The sequence below is a fragment of the Hippopotamus amphibius genome, chromosome 1, assembly GCF_030028045.1.
Source record: "Hippopotamus amphibius kiboko isolate mHipAmp2 chromosome 1, mHipAmp2.hap2, whole genome shotgun sequence".
Lineage (NCBI taxonomy): Eukaryota > Metazoa > Chordata > Mammalia > Artiodactyla > Hippopotamidae > Hippopotamus > Hippopotamus amphibius.
This window is the reverse complement of record NC_080186.1, coordinates 87,594,751-87,613,407: the sequence shown is the minus strand read 5'-3', so window position 1 is coordinate 87,613,407 and position 18,657 is coordinate 87,594,751. Positions and strand designations below refer to the sequence as shown.

The following is an 18,657-nucleotide window of genomic DNA, read 5'->3' as shown; positions in this document are numbered from 1 at the left end:
CCACTCTTTTAAAAATTCTTTTCTCATATAGGCCATTACAGAGTATTGAGTAGAGTTCCCTATGCTATACAGTAGGTCCTTATTAGTTATTTATTTTATATATAGTAGTATGTATATGTCAATCCCAGTCTTCCAGTTTATCTGTCCCCCCCTCACCCCCTGGTAACTATAAATTTATTTTCTACATTTGTAACTCTATTTCTGTTTTGTAGATAAGTTCATTTGTACCCCCCCTTTTTCAGATTCTGCATAAAAGCAATATCATATGATATCTGTCTTTCTCTTACTTACTTCACTCAGTATGACAGTCTCTAGGTCCATCCATGTTGCTGCAGATGGCATTGTTTCATTCTTTTTTATGGTAATATTCCGTTGTATATATGTACCACATCTTCTTTATCCATTCCTCTGTCGATGGACATTTAGGTTGCTTACATGTCCTGGCTGTTGTAAATAGTGCTGCTGTGAACATTGGGGTGCATGTATCTTTTTGAATTATGGTTTTCTCCAGATATATGCTCAGGTGTGAGATTGCTGGATCGTATGGTAGCTCTAATTTTAGTTTTTTAAGGAACCTCCATGGTCAGCCTACTTTTTTTAAAGGAAATTATGAAGATTTTCTGATATGACTTGAGACAGTGAAACTTTATTTTATCCAGGTACTTGGACAAGCCTAATACTTATTTTGTAAACTTTGTAGTTTGTAGTCTTTGCAGTTTATGACTATGGTAGTAAAAATGTTAGGAGCACAATTCTACAGCCAGACTGCTTGGATTCAAATCCTCACGTCATCATTTATTACCTGGGAGACCTTGGGCAAGTTGCTTAACTTCTCTGTCCCTTGGTTTACTCAAATGGGGATAGTAGAGTATCTATCTCATAGGCTTTCTGAAGGTTGAGAGTTAATTAACTGAAAGCACTTAGGATAGTCCAGCACATTCTAAATATATATGAATTTTGCTGCTGCTGTTGCTGTTTTTTTTTTATTAGAGAGAGGCACTTTCCTTCTTCAGGGTCCAGGTAATAGCTTATCTGTGTAAAACTGAGTCCATGGTTTGAAAGTTTTAGTGCTCTTCTGTCAACTTTTAGCCCCTAATTTGCAAAAGCTTCCTATCTTGGCTTGGAAACCACTATGTCCTTGTTCTAGAACACAGGTTTTAGAGCCTACTCAGGCATGGGAGGCAGTGACAACGGACTGCGATATCCCTCTATCTAAACGTGTCATGGATTAGAACATCTTCTTAATCCTTCTCTTAAGTTTTTAAATGAAATAATTGTGCAAAGTGGTCTAATCCGACTGTCTGCTGTTTTGAGCAGGCACACATCACTGAAGGAGGAGTGTAGCTGAAACTGTTGCGATGTGTTAATGATTTTTCTTGGCTTAGACCCTCGTTCTGAACAGAGGAGATGAAATTTTAGTAGAGTTTTTGTGCAGGTTATTCTTGTGATCAGCAAACATTTAATTGAGTGACTAAGGCTCTGTTAAGCACATGAGTTACAAGGAATCAAATAGAACCTTCAGCTTAGGGAAACATAGAGGTCTGAACAAATAATTACAGTATACTGGGTTGACTGTTCCTGACATGCAGATACTAACTAGTCCTAGGTGGGCTTCAAATGGCTGTGCCAGTGTTGGTGGTCATCTAACATCCTGGTGAGAAGACGAAGCATTCTGTGCATGGATTCCACCACAGCCACTTACACGAAGTGTGGCCTTGGATGCGTTGCTCGATATCTCTGAGCCTCAGTTCCCCCGTTTGTAAGTGGGATATTAATAACTGACTGTCAAGTACTATAGTGAGCATTAGTGATAATGATAATGTTTTTAAAGTATGTGCCTGGTATAGACACTCAGTGAATGGTGCTTATTATTATTATTAAATGTTTAAAACTACAGAAAAACCCTAAGAATACATCGGTGTGTATTATTTTTAATTTGAGTGTTTAATTGATGGGTGAGACCAAGACCATTAAAATGATATAACTTTATTCAGGATGCAGGTTTTCACCCATACCTTGGTTGTATAGTGATGATTTTAGCAGTTCTTCAGCTTCTTTTGGCAGCCTTCAGACCACCTTTACATGACCCAAGGTACTTTTAGTCTTTATTTATAAATACTCTTAATGTAGATATCGTTAGTTGACAAACCAATTCCTTTTTTTGCATTTTATAAAATTCAGTGATAAATTATATTTACTTTAAAAGGTTTTAAAATGTATTTCAGGTATCTAATTCCTAGGCAGTAGGGAAATTGCATGCTTTTTGTTCTCTTGGGAATTAATTGTAGTTGCATCACTTTTAAGAATACTGACTGATGGTTCTTTATTTGGTAGAAGGCAAATGTTTAACTGGACTCATTGGAGTATGGGAACAGCTGCTAGAATAATAGCAGGTAAGTAATTGTGATGCCACTTATTCATATATAATTGCAGGTTGTTTATATTGCAAGATGTAATTTGGCTTAAATGATTTTTAGACGCATTAGTAATTGAAGTAATTGGTTGTTGAGGAGAAATCAGTCTTAAACATTGAAATCCAGAAAGTAATTTCTAGAGGTAACTATTTAAGCCATTATTTCAGTTTCAAGGTTTTAAACATGACTTTAAAACTCTCCTTTTAAGACTTTTTTTTTTAGCATTTTCCTTTGCCAGCAGAATAAGTTATGCAGAGGACCAAACATTTAAGTAGCTCAACTTAAGGGTCAGTTGTGGGTTGGGCTGAAGTGGGCTCGGGGGTCCCAGCCCTCTGTCTCCAGGTTTTCTCCATGGGGAAGGTACCTTCCAGGGAAAGGGGTTTTTCAAAAGTCAAGTATGATTATCCAGTATATTTTGATGCTTTATGTAATAAATACCTAAGCTGACACCTCCTACCCTCACATTTCTACGGTCTATAGAAATTCGTGGAAGGGAAGGTATAATCAGAAATGGTTTCCATACTTTTCTCCCTTCCTACATTGCAGACTTAAAACATTCTGAAAAATTTGGGTATCTCTTTTCTAACAGTTGGTATATTGTAATTATAATTTCCCATCTTAGCCTTTCTTGTCTTTTAATAAAAAAAGACTAAATTAACTATTTGGTCTTAAATATTACTCTAATTCATCTCATAAACTCTTTTAGTATATCTTACTTGATATAATGCACACACGTACACACACATACACAATTACCTCTTGAATTACATTTGAATATATGTATTTTTTTCTTACAAATTGAGTGGCAACAATGTTCCTGGGAATGGATTTACCAGGACTGAATCTTCCTGGACCATGGAAAACTTACGCAATGATTGGATTTGTAGCCTGGCATGTTGGGACAGAGATTGTTCTGGAGATACATGCTTACCGACTCTCTAGAAAAGGTAACTTGCTCAAAGAGCAGTGTTGTGTAAAATCACTTTTATATAAACTGTTGGAACATAATTTCTTGACACTAACGATTGATTCTTACATGGCAACTTACTAAAAATTTCTGTTTCGATTACTCAGTCTGTGGTAAAAATAGTGGAAATTTTCTGCCTTTGTGTTTTATATTCATTAGTATTAGAATTTGTGAGTAAAATGCAAGGGAAAGATATGAGGTTTTAGGGAAGAAGCCTTTTTAAGTACTTTTTACTTTGCATGCTGGTCTGATTTGGGGCAAGAATGCACTGAGAGCCCTGAAGAAGAGATGCCCGTGGTAAACACAGGGCAAAGCTGCAGACGAATTTTACCTATTTGACAAACTTCCTGTGTGCGATCGCTTAGGTTACCGCATACATCATATGTAGTTAGCTAACCAGTGTGCTAGTAGCAAAGGACTTAATTTTGCCGGTGCTCTCTAGTGGCAAGGTCCATTTTGGTCCCAGCGCCAGGCAGGGTAAGATACCTGTAGCCATTAGGAGTGGATTAGATTAGTAGAGAATCAGTGACATTTTAGCTTGGTTTCTAGGGTAACTGTCCTTTGTGTCCTGTCTAGTTCTCAGCCCCCCAAATGATAAGTAAAGGTGACCTTCTAAAAACAAAACCTCTTTGTTGTCTAGTGTGTGTGCTGTGAATATAGGAGCATGGGCAGCTTTTAGGAACTGAGTAGTAAATATCTGTCCTACCGTTTTTTGGTTCTTGATAGGGTCACATGCATGGAGTTTGAGTCTTTTTTTTTTTTTTTATTGAAATATAGTTGACTTACAATGTTGTGCGGGGTTTGAGTCTTAAAGGGGACTTTTGATGACCACTAGATTATGGCTTGCTATTTAAAATACATATGTACTTAAAACTTGGATTGTTAGGACTTTGATATGGTGTTTACTGATTAGGAGAAAGTCCTTTAACAAATATATGCTGTAGCCAGCCTGACCTAATTTGTGAGAGCTTTAGGTATTCAAGAAGTTTGCAACATTTGGTTGCTTGAAATGGGAGAATGTACGTGCTGGAAATCAGCAAATGCTACAAATTAGGACTTTTTTTGAGAATTAGTTTACCTGCATACCCACTGGCCTTACAACCTCATATTCTTGTTCTTGACAGATGAAATATTGGATGATGATAGAATTCAGATCCTCCAGTCATTTACTGCAGCTGAGGCAGAAGTGAGTCTTTTTTTTATTTATTGACACAAACCTTAATGATAGTAGTTCCTTTTTTTCATATCTCAATTTTTTTCTTTCAGGGTTATGCTTTTAAAAAGGCGGTGTTAGCAATTTATGTCTGTGGGAATTTGACTTTTCTCACTATGTTCTTATCTGCAATCAACCTTCTATGAGCGAGCGAAGACTTTGGCTTTTGCAGACCAGGTGATAATTACCATCAAGCCAAAAAACTTGATGCCTGTACTGACTGCCTGGAGTGTATTCATGAATTCTAATTAGGAAGACCAGGCCATGTCTATAGAGAAATTCTGAAGTCTGATCTTTAGAGATCAACATTCAGTAGGGTCCTATGGACTATAAACTGATGTCAAGCTTTTATGTGTTATTCTGAGTCTTAAAGGGAAGGTTGTGCTTGAGGAGAAATGACAAATATTTTTTAATGCTGAAAATTTTAAGGGTGTTAGCATGTAAGAAAAGAACTGTTTGGAAAAACAAAAAACATGTCATAGGATAAAATGCAGATTGTATTAAGGTAAATATATTTTGGACTATAAAGGTACTGTGGTGCTTTAAGGAAAACATATATTTTTGCTAGTTTATCTAAATGGTCTTTCTTAGGTTTTTTTTCCCCTTCCCCCTTATCTTAAAAATTTTTGAGAAGCATATTTTTCAGTCTGGATTTTTGAACATGTCCTTTGTTTCATGTATTTTGTTACTTCCCTGGTAAAGGTGAAAATGGGGCTAACACCATTTCATTAACATTTAAGTATATTATTAATATTATAATTTCTTTCTTAGCAGTGAAATGCAAGTGTGCATCTTCTGATTGAGTGTCTTTATATATTCAGTTACAGAGCTAAAATGGCATTTTATATGCTAATTGTTTTGACTATGAGATTGTCTTTGCCTTTGGAGATTGTAGACTGGCATTTCAAAATTAATAAAATTCACTCTTGTGAACATATTTAAGAGTTATTCTCTTTCCTTGTGGTAATAAGATAATATGAGTTTTGTTAGAAGTTCCTGATGCTGTAATGAATTAGAATTATCAATGTTATTTTCCTTCCTATTCCAGTAATTTCTGTTTTATGACTGGGATTCATGTTTGCTATGAGGACTTCTAGCCAGTGGGTGGCGCCATAATACTACTGCTTTGTTCCTGTTTCCTTGTGCTGATTCATTTTTAGTACTTAGATAATATTTTGGGATGGCATTTCCCTTAAAATTCACCAACTCTTAATATTTATTTGAAAAATTTCTGCCTTTTCTTTTTGGCGTAACAGTTATAGGTTAGAGACTGGGATTAGGGACCAATGTTGCTATTTTTTGGTTTCAATTCCATTTGTTTTCTAACCATGATTATTTGTAACCGTTGTTTGATACTTCCCTTTACATTCCTGTGACCCTGTGACAAATGAACACAACTATCTTAGGCAGAGGAAACAAGCAAAACTCTACATTCTTAAGATAAAGTTTACTTTTTTAGGTGTTCTTTCTGATTGGTCTAAACACCTAAATTCTAGGTGTTTAGAATTTAGATATAAAGAATAGCCTCAGCGGTGTATCTTACATCTTTCACTGGGTAAAGTGATATGTTGTTGTTCTTTATACAGGTGTTTATCATAAGAGGCTTAGGGTTTGAGATATGAACCTTCTGTGTTCATGTTCTATAAGTGCCAGGCTACTTACAGTCTAAACTTTCCTTTTGAATGTCTTTATTTAAAAACATTTTTTTTTTAGTACAGAAAGTTAAATGTATACTAAAATATTTTCCTCTAATTTTCAATTATAAGGGTCTTAAAGGTTAATAAATTTCTCTTAATAAATTATATTATACACTTGACAAGGAAAGATTCGTTTAAGGAGAAGATGAACCTTGGTGTGCTTGGTTTTCAAATACGTGAACTTGCTGGATTTCTAGTGCTGAGGCTAACATATTTTAACTTTTCTTTTCCACTGATTCATCTGTTGGCACTATTTTGATATCTATGTCATCAACTGATATACAGAGTTGTGCAAAGAAATCTTTGTCATTTAACCTTAGTAGACCAGCAGACCTTTTCATTAATACCAAATTATGATTTGAATGGTTGATATCTACAAATTGAAAATGCCTGTTCTTTACTCCTCTCAATTTTTCTTGTTTTTGTAATAAAAAATCTGTTTTTTAAAAGGTATCTTTTGATAGGAGTGATTGTTAAACTAAATGTCTTTATATCTTCAGCAATGTTGCCCCAAATAGCAAAATCATGAGTTTTCTTCTTAAAGATGGATTCTTCTATAAAATAAAAATAAGTATGTTTTTTGGAAAAAAGAAAAAAGAAATTCTAGAAAATTGTGGTTGGGGTAGCATTCATAATTGAGGCTATTTTTGTTTTTATTGTTTTCTTATCTTTGGAAATCAGTCTTAAGGATGTAGGGAGCCTATGGCATAAGTTATCGAATAAATGATTCAAATTCACTTTAGTGCCTACTTGGTTATCAGGATTTTGGCTTTAATGTGTGTTAAGTGATATTCATCCCTTCCACATCCTGCCCCAGTCCAGGTTGCAGTGGGAAAAGACAGATGCAGCAGATGCCAACTGGGAAGCCCTAGGAGGACATGTAGTTTTTGGCTGCAGTTCTGTTTATCTGTATATTCTGGTGAAGCAAGGAGGAAAAAAAAAAAGAACAAAGATCCTTGTTTAAGATAATCCATTGTAGATGGGAATGAAAGAAAGGATTCTTCTAAGCTCTTTTCAAATCAGATTAGGTTACACACTGTCACTGTGTACATCCTGCTTCTTTCCTTCTCACCCAATACCCATCGGGCTCATCTCTGCACCCAGGTCACTGATGGTCACCTTCTTGGAATTCCTTTTCTGTTCCCCTCTTCCTAGCAAAAACTAGTTTATTAAGTTCTGGCTCAAAAATCTTTTCTTGTTTTTGGAGCCTTCCCTGACTCTTCCTTCTACATAAGTCTCTCCTGACCATCCTAATAAATGGTGGGCTGGGAGGCAGCTAAACCTGTGAATAAAAAGGACTGGGAGTTTGGGACTGGAGTTGGAAGACCTGAATATGCATGTTTGATTTACAAGACTCATGTCGTTGGGCAATTCTCTCATCTTCTCTGAGCCTCATTCCTTCATCTGTATAGCCCATCTCATAGGGTAGTTGTGAGGAAGAAATGAAGCGGTACCAGCAAAAGGTGCTTTGTACATGTTGTCAATGATGTCATTGCTTTTGATTACAGTGTTAAACTTTAGTAGTTTTTAACCTATGAAATGTGTAGTTTTTATTTGATAAAAAATTTAATGTTCACCTTGAAAACATTATGCTAAGTGAGATAGCCAGGCAAGAAAGGACAGCTATTATATGATTTGTTTACTTGGAGTACCTAGACTAGTCAGATTCATAGAGATAGAAAGTAGAATGGTGATTACTAGGGGCTGGGGGAGAGAGAGGAACGGGGAGTTGTTATTTAATGGGTACAGATTTTCTGTTTGGGATGATGAAATTGTTCTGGAGACTGATAGTGGTGATGCTTACATAACACTGTGAATGTACTTAATGCACTGAATTGTACCCTTAAAAGCAGTTAGAATGGAAAATTTTGTGTTATGTATATTTTACCACAATAAAAAGATTGATGCTTATAACACTATTCACGATAGTTAAATGATGGAAACAGCCCACATGTCCATCAGCACATAAATGAATAAGCAAGTTGTGGTACCTAAATACAATGAAATATTATTCTTCCATAAAAAGATATGAAGTACTGATACATACCATCACATGGATGAACCTTCAAAACATTATGCTTCTCCATGGCTACCAGAGACATCAAAGGACTGAAATAAGAAAAACAACTACAAGCAAACAAAAAAACAAAAACTATTATGCTAATTGAATCAGACATAAAATGTCACATATTATGATTATATGAAATATCCAGAATAGGTAAGTGCATAGACAGCAGAGTGGTGGTTGCCAGGGCCTTGAGGGGAGGGAGTGGAGGAGGGAATAGGGAGTAATTGCATAATGGGTATAAGATTTTATTTTGAGTGATGAAAATGTTTTGGAGCTAGAGAGAGGTGGTGGTTGTACAACATTGTAAATATAAGAAATGCCACTTAAAAATGATTATTTTATGTTATGTGAATTTTACCTCAGTAAAACAAACATTTATCTTATTACTCTCTTGGATTATACCTTTGGGTGGAAAGATCTGGAGGTTTTGTTGGCCCTAAGCTTTGTATCAGCTTAATTTCTAATTTCATTATCAAATAAGTTAATGTAATTTTATATTACATTGGTCATATAGCTCTGGTTTAGAGGAGAGACAGTTCCTAGAACATATCTTTATAAGTATATCTTCTTCATATGATATCTTATTCACATGTAAAAGAAATTGTACTGTACTCTGGCTTTCTTGTAAGAACCTAAACAATTTTTTTTGATTCCTAATCAGATACTAAGACATGGTAACAAGCCTTGCGAATAAGAATTTCCTGGACCCATACATTCTAAATATGTGATTTCCACTGTCAGTGATGGCTAAGATCCTGCAAAATAGACTCTCCTTCAGAAAACTAGAATAAACTTCAAAGAGCAGCTATCTGAAAGCCCCAGAGAGTGGCAAGAAGTAGGAAGATTTGGATGAGGTATCCACATCAGAGGAGGAAATTTGTTTCGAGTTCCCTGGTTTCACTGCTTTTAGTTTCAGGACAGTTGAAATCAACTGTGTGTGTGGTGTTGGGTGACAGGGGAATTGCAGTGTTTCTGGCCTAGAAATCCAGAGGACTGATGGCTGGGCCAACTGCAGCTGTCAGGGAGTGGGGTGAGGGGAGGGGAGTTCCTTTCCTGGAAAGGAAAACACTAGAGAGGGCATCCCAAATCCTGTTTGCCCACAGCTCTGACTGATCCCTGAATATGTTCACATGCGTAAAGCTGATATAGAGCAGCTAGACCAGACAAAAAAAAGTTGACTTGAGATTGGAGCTGTAACACAAGAAATAGAATTTGCAGTCCAACCCAGTTAATTGCCTTCTGAAACAAAAGAAGCAACATTTGTTGGCGAAAAATCAGAGAATCCAGTATTTTATTTTATGATGTACAGATGACAGTCCGTAAGAAGAACCAAGAAACTCTGGCCCATTATCCAAAGCAGGGGTTAGCTAACTTTTCTTTAAGGGGCCTGGTAGAAAATATTTTAGGTTTTGTGGACAACATATGGTCTCTGTAGCATAAGCATTTTTTTAGACAGCCCTTCAAAAAATGTGAGAAATCATTTTTAGCTTGTTGGCCATACAAAAACAATTTGTGGGGTGAATTTGGGCTCTGGGCCATAGTTTGTCAACCCTTGCTCTAAAGTAAGAACAATCAGTGGAGGCCAACGTTTGAGATTTCTCACATGATTATATTCAGGAGATAATTTTAAAGCATGTATTATAACTATTCTCAACTATATGGAAAGAAATTTGCTTGCTATAAATAAATATGCATAGAAATAGAAACAATACAAAAAGACCATGTGGAAATTGGAAAGCTGAAAAAATATAGTATTTGAAAGAGTTCAAGAGAGAATTAATATCAGAATGAAGATGACAGGAAAAAGAGCCAATGAACTTGGAGATAGATCAATGGAAATTAATGTTTGAACAGAATTAGGAAAAAAAGTTGTAAAAGAATTGAACAGAATTTCAAGACCTGTTAAATGATAGCATCTTTAGGTATTATCTCAGAAGGAGAGGAGAATCTGAGTTAATAATGACTGTAAAACCCCAAATTTACCAAAAGCCTAACATTACTGATTTATGATACAGGAGAACAGCTCAAGCAAGAAAATGTGAACAGTCTTGCTTATAGAAATCATAGTCAAACTCTTGAAAGCAAAAAATACAGAGTGGAACTTGAATGGAGAAAGAGAAAAACAAAGCATTCCAAACAGGGAAACAATGATTTGGTTAACATTTGACTTCCCATAGGAATCTGTGGAGGCCAGACAGAGTGGAATAACATCCGAAAGAGAAAAAAAAAGTCAGTAAGAATTATGCTTGCAGAAAAAAACATCCTTCAATAATGAGGACAAAACTGAAGACATTTTGGGGTGAAGAACATCTAAGAAGATTTGTTGCTAGCACATATGTGCCACAAAGTGCAAAAGTAAGTTCTTCAGCCTGAAGAGAAATGACAGCTGGATCCTGGGAAAGGAATGAAGAGCACTCAAATGGTAAAAAAAAAAAAAGGTAAATAAAAAAGCATTTTTGGACTTTTTGTGACTTAAGTTCATTATGACAAATGTCTATTTAAAGCAAAAAAAAGTCTACCTTGTTTTGTGGGATTGATAATGTATGCAGATGTAATACACATGACAAGTTAGCATAAAGAGTGGCAAGAGATAATGTATAGTTGAAATACATCTGCATTTCATGTAAAGTTAGACAATGTTAGTTCTAAGTGAAAAGTTCTAAGTTCTAATGTGAAAGATTAAAGATGTATATTGTAATTCCTACAGAAAACAAGAGAACAAGATGTGTGTAAAAAGCCAGTAGAAGACATAACATGAAATCTTAAAATTAAGTCATTTAATTAAAAAGGCAAGAAAGGAAAAAAAGGAACTAAAAAAACAGAGGGGACGAAGAGAGAACAAATAATAAAATAGTAGACCAAAACTCAACCACGTTAATGATTACATTAAACATTAGTGGACTAAATACTCCAATTAAAAGGCAGAGAATGTTAGATGGATTAAAAAAGTAAAACCTATGATATGATTTAAATATAAAGGGGCAGATAGGTTGAAAGTAAATGAATGGAAAAAGGCATAGCATGATAGAGTAAGCATGATAGGCAAAAATGTCTTTTTCCATTTTCAGTCAAAGAGCATTATTAGAGATAGACTCGTCTTAATTGATTAAAGCATTAATTTATCAAGAATACATTGCAATGACAAATATGAATGTGACCAATACAGAGTTCAAAACACATGAAGAAGAAGTTGACAATTAAAGAGATGTACCCATTTCTGGTAAAAATACTCAACAAATGTGGAATAGAAGATGATTTCCTCAACCTGATAAAGACATCTAGGAAAAGCTAACAGCTGACATCATATTTAATGATAAATGAGTGAACATTTTCTCCTTAAGATCAGAAACAAGAGTGTCTTCACTACTTTGCATCAACATTATATTAGAGATTTTAGCAAGGGCAGTTAAGTGAGAAAAAGGAATAAAAGGCAGCCAGATTGTAAAGGAAGAAATAAAACCCTCACTTTTCACCTATGACATAATCTTATACATAGAAAACCCTAAGGAATCCAGTAAACAATATTAGAAGAAATAAGTTCAGCAAGGTTACAGGATACAAAATCAATATACAAAAAAAACCCCCCAAAAAACAATTGCATTTCTTTTTTTTTAATAAATTTATTTATTTATTTATTTATTTTATTGGCTGTGTTGGGTCTTTGTTGCTGCACATGAGCTTTCTCTAGTTGTGGCGAGCGGGGGCTACTCTTCATCATGGTGCGTGGGCTTCTCATTGCAGTGGCCTCACTTGTTGCAGAGCAGGGACTCTAGGCACGTGGGCTTCAGTAGTTGTGGCACATGGGCTCAGTAGTTGTGGCTCACGGGCTCTAGAGTGCAGGCTCAGTAGTTGTGGCGCACGGGCTTAGTTGCTCCGCGGCATGTGGTACCTTCCTGGGGCAGTGATCAAACCCATGTCCCCTGCATTGGCAGGCAGATTCTTACACACTGTGCCACCTAGGAAGTCCCAAAAATTGCATTTCTAAACACTAGCAAAAGCAATCGGCAAGTGAAGCAAACAATTCCATTCACAACCATCAAATAGAATAAAATAGGAATAAATTTAAGGAGATGTAAGACTTGTACACTGAAAAATACAAAACATTATTGAAAGAAACTAAAGATCTGATGAAATGGAAAGACATCTCGTGTTTAAAACATTTATGGGTGTATGTCAAAGATGCATAGGAACCAACTGAAAGAGCTTCCAGTGGCCAAAGCTGGAACTATTTGAACAACAAATTGTGTTGGATTGTAACTCAAGTGCAGTGTAAACATCCATGAGTCCATACTGATTTAAATTAATGATTGAATAAATAAACAAAATGGGGGAGAATAGATAAACCTCCTGTGCAGATGCATTTGAAATAATTGATGTAGATACTGTGTCCTCAAGGAGAGTGAGCCTAACACTCCTTAAGTATGGGCCATGCATAGTGACTTCCTGCCAAAATATACAGCTAAAAAGAATAATTTTACAGTGAAGTAATCTGATTATATCAGCCAGATTATCAAGGTCAACATTAACAATGATAAATCATGTTGAAAGTATGTACCCTTTTTATGATGTGATGAAAATGGCATTTTACTTCTCTGGTCTTCCTTCCCCAAACTTATGACCTCAGTCTAATCATGAAAGAAACATCAGAAAATTTGCAATACAGGGACATCTTACACAATAGCTGGCCAGTAATTGCAAAACTATCAGGCTTGTCAAAAACATAGAAAGTCTAAAACTCAGTCATAGCCAAGTGGAGCCTAAGGAAACATGACAACTAAAAGTAATGTAGTTTTCTGGATGGGATCCTGGAACTGATAAAAAGGATGATAGGTAAAAACTATGGAAATCTGAATAAACTATGAGACCTTAATTAATAATAATATACCACTGTTGGTTCATTAATTGTAACAAATGTACCATGCTAATGTAAGATGTTAATAATAGAGGAAACTGGGTATGGAGTATATGGGAACTTTGTATTACCTTCTGAATTTTTCTCTTAATCTAAAACTGTTCTTTAAAATAACATGGAATATGTTGAATATATTCTAGCTGTAGAATAACTAGGGAGCATGTGTCTTCTCATTTGGGGGAGTAGATGTGATCTTTATATAAAGGGTAGCTGCATCTTATTAGATGGAAACACTTGTTTTTTAGTTGCTTGAATGGTCAAATGTATGTAGAAGGATAAATACAGAAGCTGAGTAGAAAAACAGGTGGACTGTGCCAGTTCAATGCTTCATCTTTATCTTCATCATTTAATGCTTCATCTCCAAATCCACCCTTCTTTGCCCTGCTTTGTGATGTAAACATTTCTCCTTTGCCAGCTGAAACAATGTTAGGCTTTGGCAATAGAGGGTACTGGAAGGATGGTGCAAGACAATAACAGCAAGAAGACACCTCACTTCCATTTTTCAGCTTTCCTTCCTTTTCATTGAGCACAGGAGCCAGTGGACGGCTGTGTGGATAGTCCAGTCTCACCTCAAAAGCCCTGACTGACCAGCTCCAGCTTTGCGAGAACTCAGGCCCCATCCTGCCCACGTGAGAGCCAATTCTGCAGCAGCTCCAGCTTCACCCCCAGGCAAAAGTCCAGCTCCCGCCTCCCACACCTTCTGGCCATGCTGGGCCACTTCTACATACAAGCCCTGGTCCATGCCTCATGGTAAGTGGCTAGATGATCTACCAGACAGATTCTGGCTCATGTTGCCTGAGCCCAACTAGTGTTACACCGCCTCCCCTTGCAGACTACATCTTTTCCCTTCTGAACCATTTATTCATTCATTTGCTTATTGATCACTTACTAGGTGCCAGGCAGTGTTCTAATAAACTTCTGTGTACAGAAACCAAAACCCAAACCAATGATTCAATCACAAGGACGGCAGAGCTACAAAAGAAAGTGCAGATTTTTTTTTACCTTTAAATATTTTATTTTCTCTTTCCCCAATAGTATATATACACCAAAAGATCAGTGATCTTTTATGTGAAAGTGCAGATTTGACACGTCACTTATGCTAAAGCCAGAGGCAAGAAAAAGAAGGAATGGGACCCTTGGACCTGAACTAGGGGTGATTGTGTGAAAGTGCCTCTGAAATTTGACCCTTCAGATTTCCGAGAACATTCCAGTCCAGCTGAGGAGCTCTTTTCTCCTAGAGAACAACTGCCCCTTGCAAACAACTCATCTGAGACTGATGCTCTCCAGGTAAATGCTTGCCCTCATCAGGATCTGCTTCTCTCACTTCTCATTGCCTCCACACCAGTAGCTAAGATAATTTCATCATTGTCTCACCAGGGAAGTTCAGTGTTTTCCCTGAGAGAAAACAGAGTATTCACTGAAAGATTTGGCAGGACCTGGGTAATTTGCACTGGTACCATCCAGGGGAAGATGTGTTTGAGTGGATTTGAGTGTGTTGGGTGGAGGACAGTATAATAAAGTAAGGTAGGAAAGAATTGATACTGGGGTATTCTCCTTCCAATCATGATTTAACATCTTGGCAAGAATACTTAGGAATGAAATGTACACTTTCTTATTAAGTTTTAATATTAGGATTCTAAGTTGTTTACAACAATTGGTCAAACATTAGATCAGATTTGTGTTGAGAATTTAGCAACTCTTCCATCCAACAGCCTTGGGTCATAAGTCATTGTACCCTGGAATTTACATTGAATTAAATGAAAGAAAAGATATTTCAAGAAGAATGAACATATTCATTATCAACTGTAAAGTCATGTACACTATCAAGATAATCCAAATCCAATCCCCAAATATGAGCCTAATCATTTCATGAACCTTTAAAATGTATGCAAAGGGTGTTAAGTCTCAATTGAATTGGTCCTTAGCAGGAGGATGTAGTTGTCTGCGAGCCTTGTTGACTCGGGATGGCATGTTTACTTGTCAGAGTTGAAGATGAATATGTCTGTGATGAGGTGCAGTGGCTTCCTATGATCTTTCGATCTTTGTGTTAGCAGAATTACAATGTCAATTAATAAAATATAGTCGGACTAGTTAAATAACTTTATTCTTAAATTTAACAAGCTCTTATTAGAAATGCTTTGGTATCAATACAATAAAAATATGTTGGTTCCCCCCCCCCCCCGACCCCGAATCATGTCAAGTAACTGGAAAAGGTAAGCATTTGTTCTCTCCAGCTTTTTTGGAATTTTTTTTTCAAATAATGAGTACTGCTTATTCACATGGCTTAATATGGGTATAACTATAATTTTTTTGTATCTTAGGAAAAAGAAACATAATATCCAGAAGAGAAATTTGCAAATGTTTCTTAGTTTCTTCTTCAAAGGGTCTTTCGTAGATGGTATACCTCTCAGATAACTTTTTTCCCCAGCTTTGCCATTCTTATCCTTAAGGCTGCAAAATAAAGAAAAAATAGAGACAGTTATGAAAAAAAAAAAAGCTTTAATTTTCATTCTAAATGACCATTTCATAGATTGCAGGAAAGTTTGAAACATACCTCAGATGATTTTATCCAACAATGTGAGCATTGTTTTAGTAGCATAAAAAGATAGTAGAAATAATAAACTATGGTTAACTTAGGGAAGAAGCAGGTTCAGAACTAGAAGGAACCTATTTCTATAAAAATTAATAGAGCAAACACAGCATAAATTGAGTAAATACAGGATTAGTGCACAGTATCACTATTAGCCATAGATAAACAGCTATGGGTTAATGATTGTGTTTTGTGCATATTTCTGAGCTATACACTACTGAAGAGAAAAAATCATTGACATAAACCCTAATTCATGATGGCTGGATTATCTTTTAACTCATCAAACTTGGTTATCCCAAGGGGCTTCATCTTTGGCTAAGAATGGCAAGAACAAATTTTTTTAGTAATGAAATAATATGAACCAGTAATTAGGAGTTGGAGTTACTATAAAATGTCTTTGTCAAGATATGTTATAAGTACTTTCACGTGGCAGATTTATCTTTTTGAGAATATTTCACTGCTAATGATACATTAGATGTAGAAACCATTTTTAAAAAGTAGATTTAAAATTCATAACGGTCCTCTGATATTCTGGTATCATGCCTTTAATATTTAAGACCAGAGTATAGCTGCCTAAGTCATGTGCCAAAAGTTGAGAGATGCTGTGAAGGCACTGATTATTACATTCATGTGTAATATGGCCCGAGAACCAACTATTTAACTGTTTGCAAAATTTTGTTTAATTAAAAAAAAAAACAAAAAGGGAAATCATATTCTCTCATTTCACAGCCATATGTTAGTTGTCTATTAACAAATGAAATGACCCTATTTCTAAGAAGCTCTTTTTCACAAATATGAGAAAGGGTTTGGGATCTAATATTGTAACATTTTTATTGTCACTCTACTTATGTGAAATGTTTCATTTAAATGAATTCAAAGAGCTTTATTTCCCTTGGAACCTTAAGGGAAATGATTATTTCCAGTGGCAGGATCAAGAAGATTCCCTTGAATTTAGGACCAGCTGAGAGAATTTCCTTTGCTCTGTAGCTAGGAGGATGGTCTCAACTGTGGGAGATGGTGAAACCTGAGAATGTAACTCTACTTCCACAGCAAGAGGCAAACTGAAGGTAGAAGGCAAGTCTCTATAGGTTTTACTTTGGGATTTTTGGACCTCTACCTTGCGCATTCCAAAAATGAAAGCAGGGACAATGTTCATTTTAAGGGACTTTTGAAGGTCTTTTTTAAAGGCAGAGGCAAAGTCCTCTTCCCTAGAATGACTCCTCAACTTAGATTCATAAATCAGGCATAGCCAGTGTGCTGTGCACTTTCAATGAAGTTCTTAAAGGACATCTTGGATGTCTGCATCCTCAGGAGTGGGGTAATCCAGTAACTCATGGTCCCATTTCTTAACAGGGAAAAAAGAATTCTAGATTGTTAGAGTCTGCTATTCCTTTCTTTAGGCCTATGGTAAGCAGGTGGTGTGAATTCCCCAAGTAGATGTATGGAGACACAGCTTTGGGTGCAATGGGAAAGCCCCTTGGTGTAGCAGCTAAAAATCCTGTCATCAGCTGTCCTATTTACTTCTCTTTTCTGTTCTTCTCCCATCTCTATCTCCTCTTCCCATAGCAATCCAGACACATAGTTTCGGCTGGTTTTAACTTGATGGAAGAGAGCTTGCCTCCTTACTATCAGTATCCTTTGGCTCCTAATGGTTGCACAGGTTGGCAATGTTGGCACCATTAGCTAGTGAATACCCCGGAGCTGAGGTTCCCTACCTCTTCATCCTGAAATGCCTCTGACGTCTATAAGAGAGGAGAACAGAGCTAAGAGAAGTACAAAAGTAGGTTGGAAAGGGAGTCAGCTGTCTAGCTGGTGGGGGTAGTAATGGACTCCCAGGAAAAGCTAACAGGGGCCACTTGTTGGATGTATCTGGCCTTGAGCCAGATACTTTGAACATGACCCTGTTTTATTTATTGATACGTTAGCAAATGGACATAACTTTGCCTAAATTTTCTTGTGTTCAAAGTTTTGACTAAAAAACCTGATCTTTAGGATCTGCAGGCTCCATCCTTCTCCATTTTTCTTCCTGCTTCATGTTCTTTCCAAGTTAAAAATTGCTCTTAGGTAAGGCTTTGATAACAGCATTTACACTAAGAGAAAAAAGACTTACACTTCTTAACTATTATGCCTACTACAAATATTTATATTTAGTAGGGCACCTATAATACCATAAATAAAGGAATGGACTGAAAGGGTGGATTTTCAAGTATGAATGTGCATTTTAGGGGGGGACGTGTTTAGAGGGAGAAGCTCAACCTACTTGGTGCTTGTGAAATTGCATAGGTGGCTATAAAATTCTATGAATATGGATGTATCCTGAGGGCATATGTCAATATGATATACTTATTTTAAAAAACCCATTGAAAATATCAGTTCTGTAATCCACATGCTGAATTGGAAAACAGGAATGTAAAACAACATCATAATAGAAGGCAAGAATTTGGAGCATTCTGTTTATAAGATGTTTAATGGGTAGTACAAAATTTGTATTGTTACTTTGTCTGGAAAAAGCCTTCCTGTTTTCATTATTTTAGTTCAGTGGCATGATTAGTGTTGTCTGGAAACATTAGTCACTTCCTATCTTTTTCTCCAGGGTGTACGTGTTGACATGGATAGGGGAGAAGGAATAAGAGTGTTCAGGAGGAGCTGGCTAACATCCAAGTTAAAAAATGTCAGGTTTTATAGTGGATGATGTCACTGCTCTTGACCATAAACAGCGTGCTCCTCTTTTCTAAGTCTTTTGTGTTGTTGTTTAAGCTGGAAAGTTTGATCATTCTCAAAACAGAAAGGAGCTTT

The 18,657-nt window shown here is 36.2% G+C and overlaps 2 protein-coding genes across 5 annotated transcripts in view; one reads left to right on the top strand and one right to left on the bottom strand.

Moving 5' to 3' along the window:
• The window catches only part of FRRS1 (ferric chelate reductase 1), a 46,719-nt gene extending 41,195 nt beyond the window's left edge, over positions 1 to 5,524 (top strand). For all 4 annotated transcript variants that reach the window (XM_057698782.1, XM_057747150.1, XM_057731740.1 and 1 more), the window contains 5 exons: positions 1,995 to 2,092; positions 2,335 to 2,393; positions 3,218 to 3,361; positions 4,506 to 4,567; positions 4,648 to 5,524. In XM_057698782.1, coding sequence (XP_057554765.1) covers positions 1,995 to 2,092; positions 2,335 to 2,393; positions 3,218 to 3,361; positions 4,506 to 4,567; positions 4,648 to 4,740 — 456 coding nt within the window. In that variant the 3' untranslated portion in view covers positions 4,741 to 5,524. The remainder of the gene's footprint in view (positions 1 to 1,994; positions 2,093 to 2,334; positions 2,394 to 3,217; positions 3,362 to 4,505; positions 4,568 to 4,647) is intronic.
• Positions 5,525 to 15,362: 9,838 nt separating this feature from the next.
• The window catches only part of PALMD (palmdelphin), a 48,203-nt gene continuing 44,908 nt past the window's right edge, over positions 15,363 to 18,657 (bottom strand). Inside the window, exon 8 of the mRNA XM_057720747.1 lies at positions 15,363 to 15,722. Coding sequence (XP_057576730.1) covers positions 15,679 to 15,722 — 44 coding nt within the window. The 3' untranslated portion in view covers positions 15,363 to 15,678. The remainder of the gene's footprint in view (positions 15,723 to 18,657) is intronic.